We start from the raw sequence: 2286 nt of genomic DNA, 5'->3' as shown, positions 1-2286 counted from the left end.
AACTGATACACAACACGACACACACCGAGCAGCTACTGAGACACCACTCCTACCGACATCAACAACAAAGCCTACACCATAATAACCAAACCACATGAACTGATACACAACACGACACACACCGATCAGCTACTGAGACACCACTTCTACCGACATCAACAACAAAGCCTACACCATAATAACCAAACCACAGGAACTGATGCACAAACACGACACACACCGATCAGCTACTGAGACCCCACTTCTACCGACATCAACAACAGAGCCTACACCTACATATCTACTTGCCGCATCATTACGTCCACAACCACGCAGTCAACAAATATCTCACTCAAACAAACACAGCCACAAATGAAAGAAACCACAGAACTACAATCTGACATAACAACTAGTCAAATGAATACAAAATATACCGCACCCAGACATACCAAAAATACCCGTAAATTTATACACAAACACAGAAAATAAACCCATAATAGAAACTGCCAAAAACACTGTATTCGATTTCATTAGTGAATAAAAAAAAAACCTCTTAACCCTCTCTCTCAGGTCGCAACAAATACGACTAAACGCTGACAAATCGACTAAGACACAGCGACGGTGCTCCTAAATGATTAAGTGTAAAATAGCTATTTTTATATTTAATATTTTTATAATAAAATTATTAAATTTGAAATTATTATTTTACAGATGTTATTTTTGTTATCACCAATATAACAGAAAATGAATCTAACAAATAAGCTCATTAGCTGATGATAAAAAAAACGAAGATTGTGTTATTTAGACGAATGAACAATCTTATTTGAATTCAAACAAATTAATTATTGCATTGTATAAATTGCTAGCAGGGTTTAGTGCTGACACTTTTGATGAAACTCCTGAAACTTTGTTCGTTGACAAAAAAACTATATGAGAAGTGTTAAGAAATTAATATGATTAGAAATACTCTGTTACTTTTGTTTGTTTGTAGTTAACGCAGAAAGCTTCACAAAGGGCTATCTGTGCTGTGCCCATCACGGGTATCGAAACCCGGTTTCTAGTGTTGTAAGTCCGCAGACATACTGCTGTGTCACTGGTGGCGCTACTTTTATGATTTTTATTTTTTTCAGGAGATGGAACAATACCACCAGCCATTCAAAGAATTCAGGAAATAACAGGCAAGGCAGTTATCTTTTATAAAATCGATGTTGTAGATAAGGACAGAGTGAGGGAAATTTTCAGCAAGGTATATTTCACCTTTTCTTTTTGTTTTTGTTTTTTTTTAATTTTTTTTTTCCCAGGATTAAAAAAATCAAAGGGCCAAATTTTTCTAGTAACAATTTGCAAATAATCAAACCCGACAATATCATTCAAAAAGATATAACAACAGTACACGACTAACAATAATCAAACGACAATATTATTCAAAAGTAAATAACAACTTTACAGTAATCTAATACACTACTAATAATAATCAAACCCGACAATATCTCAAAAGTAAATAACAACTTTACAGTAATCTAATACACTACTAACAATAATCAAACCCGACAATATTATTCAAAAGTAAATAACAACTTTACAGTAATCTAATACACTACTAACAATAATCAAACCCGACAATATTATTCAAAAGTAAATAACAACTTTACAGTAATCTAATACACTACTAACAATAATCAAACCCGACAATATTATTCAAAAAGAAATAACAACTTTACAGTAATCTAATACACTATTCTTTGAACTTAATCTTGTTAAAACTGTGTTCTATAAATCAAATTATATTTTATTAATTACAGCATGAGTAATTGTTGAATATTTTTTGATAAGCTTGTAGTTTGTGATGTTTAACATCAACTAATCGCACTCACATTTAAGATGTAAGTTAATATATCTACATGTTTTAACATCTCTACAAATAGAAAGATTTTTCATAGGAAATAAATATAAATTAACGTATTGGGATTTCAATGCTGTTTATTTATGACATTATAAAAATACGTTGAATCTGTTATATTCTTGAATCTTAAGTAATGATATCCTAAATATATATAATGTGAATTATTGTTTCAAAATAACATGATAAACTGTTATAATGTTATTATTTCTTTGTGGAATATTGTTTCAATATAATATAGTAAACTGTTATAATGTTATTATTTCTTTGTGGAATATTGTTTCAAAATAACATGGTAAACTGTTATAATGTTATTATTTCTTTGTGGAATATTGTTTCAAAATAACATGGTAAACTGTTATAATGTTATTATTTCTTTGTGGAATATTGTTTCAAAATAACATGGT

At 30.1% G+C, this 2286-nt stretch overlaps 1 protein-coding gene across 1 annotated transcript in view; it reads left to right on the top strand.

The window, feature by feature from the left end:
• The window catches only part of LOC106472221 (UDP-glucose 4-epimerase-like), a gene marked incomplete at its 3' end in the record, with an annotated part of 13526 nt that overhangs the window by 4989 nt on the left and 6251 nt on the right, over nucleotides 1-2286 (top strand). The window contains exon 2 of the mRNA XM_022400825.1: nucleotides 1110-1225. Coding sequence (XP_022256533.1) covers nucleotides 1110-1225 — 116 coding nt within the window. The remainder of the gene's footprint in view (nucleotides 1-1109; nucleotides 1226-2286) is intronic.

This window comes from Limulus polyphemus, unplaced genomic scaffold (genome assembly GCF_000517525.1).
Source record: "Limulus polyphemus unplaced genomic scaffold, Limulus_polyphemus-2.1.2 Scaffold5172, whole genome shotgun sequence".
Taxonomy (NCBI): domain Eukaryota; kingdom Metazoa; phylum Arthropoda; class Merostomata; order Xiphosura; family Limulidae; genus Limulus; species Limulus polyphemus.
Note: the sequence above shows the minus strand (reverse complement) of the source record. Positions and strands in the feature narration are given on the sequence as shown.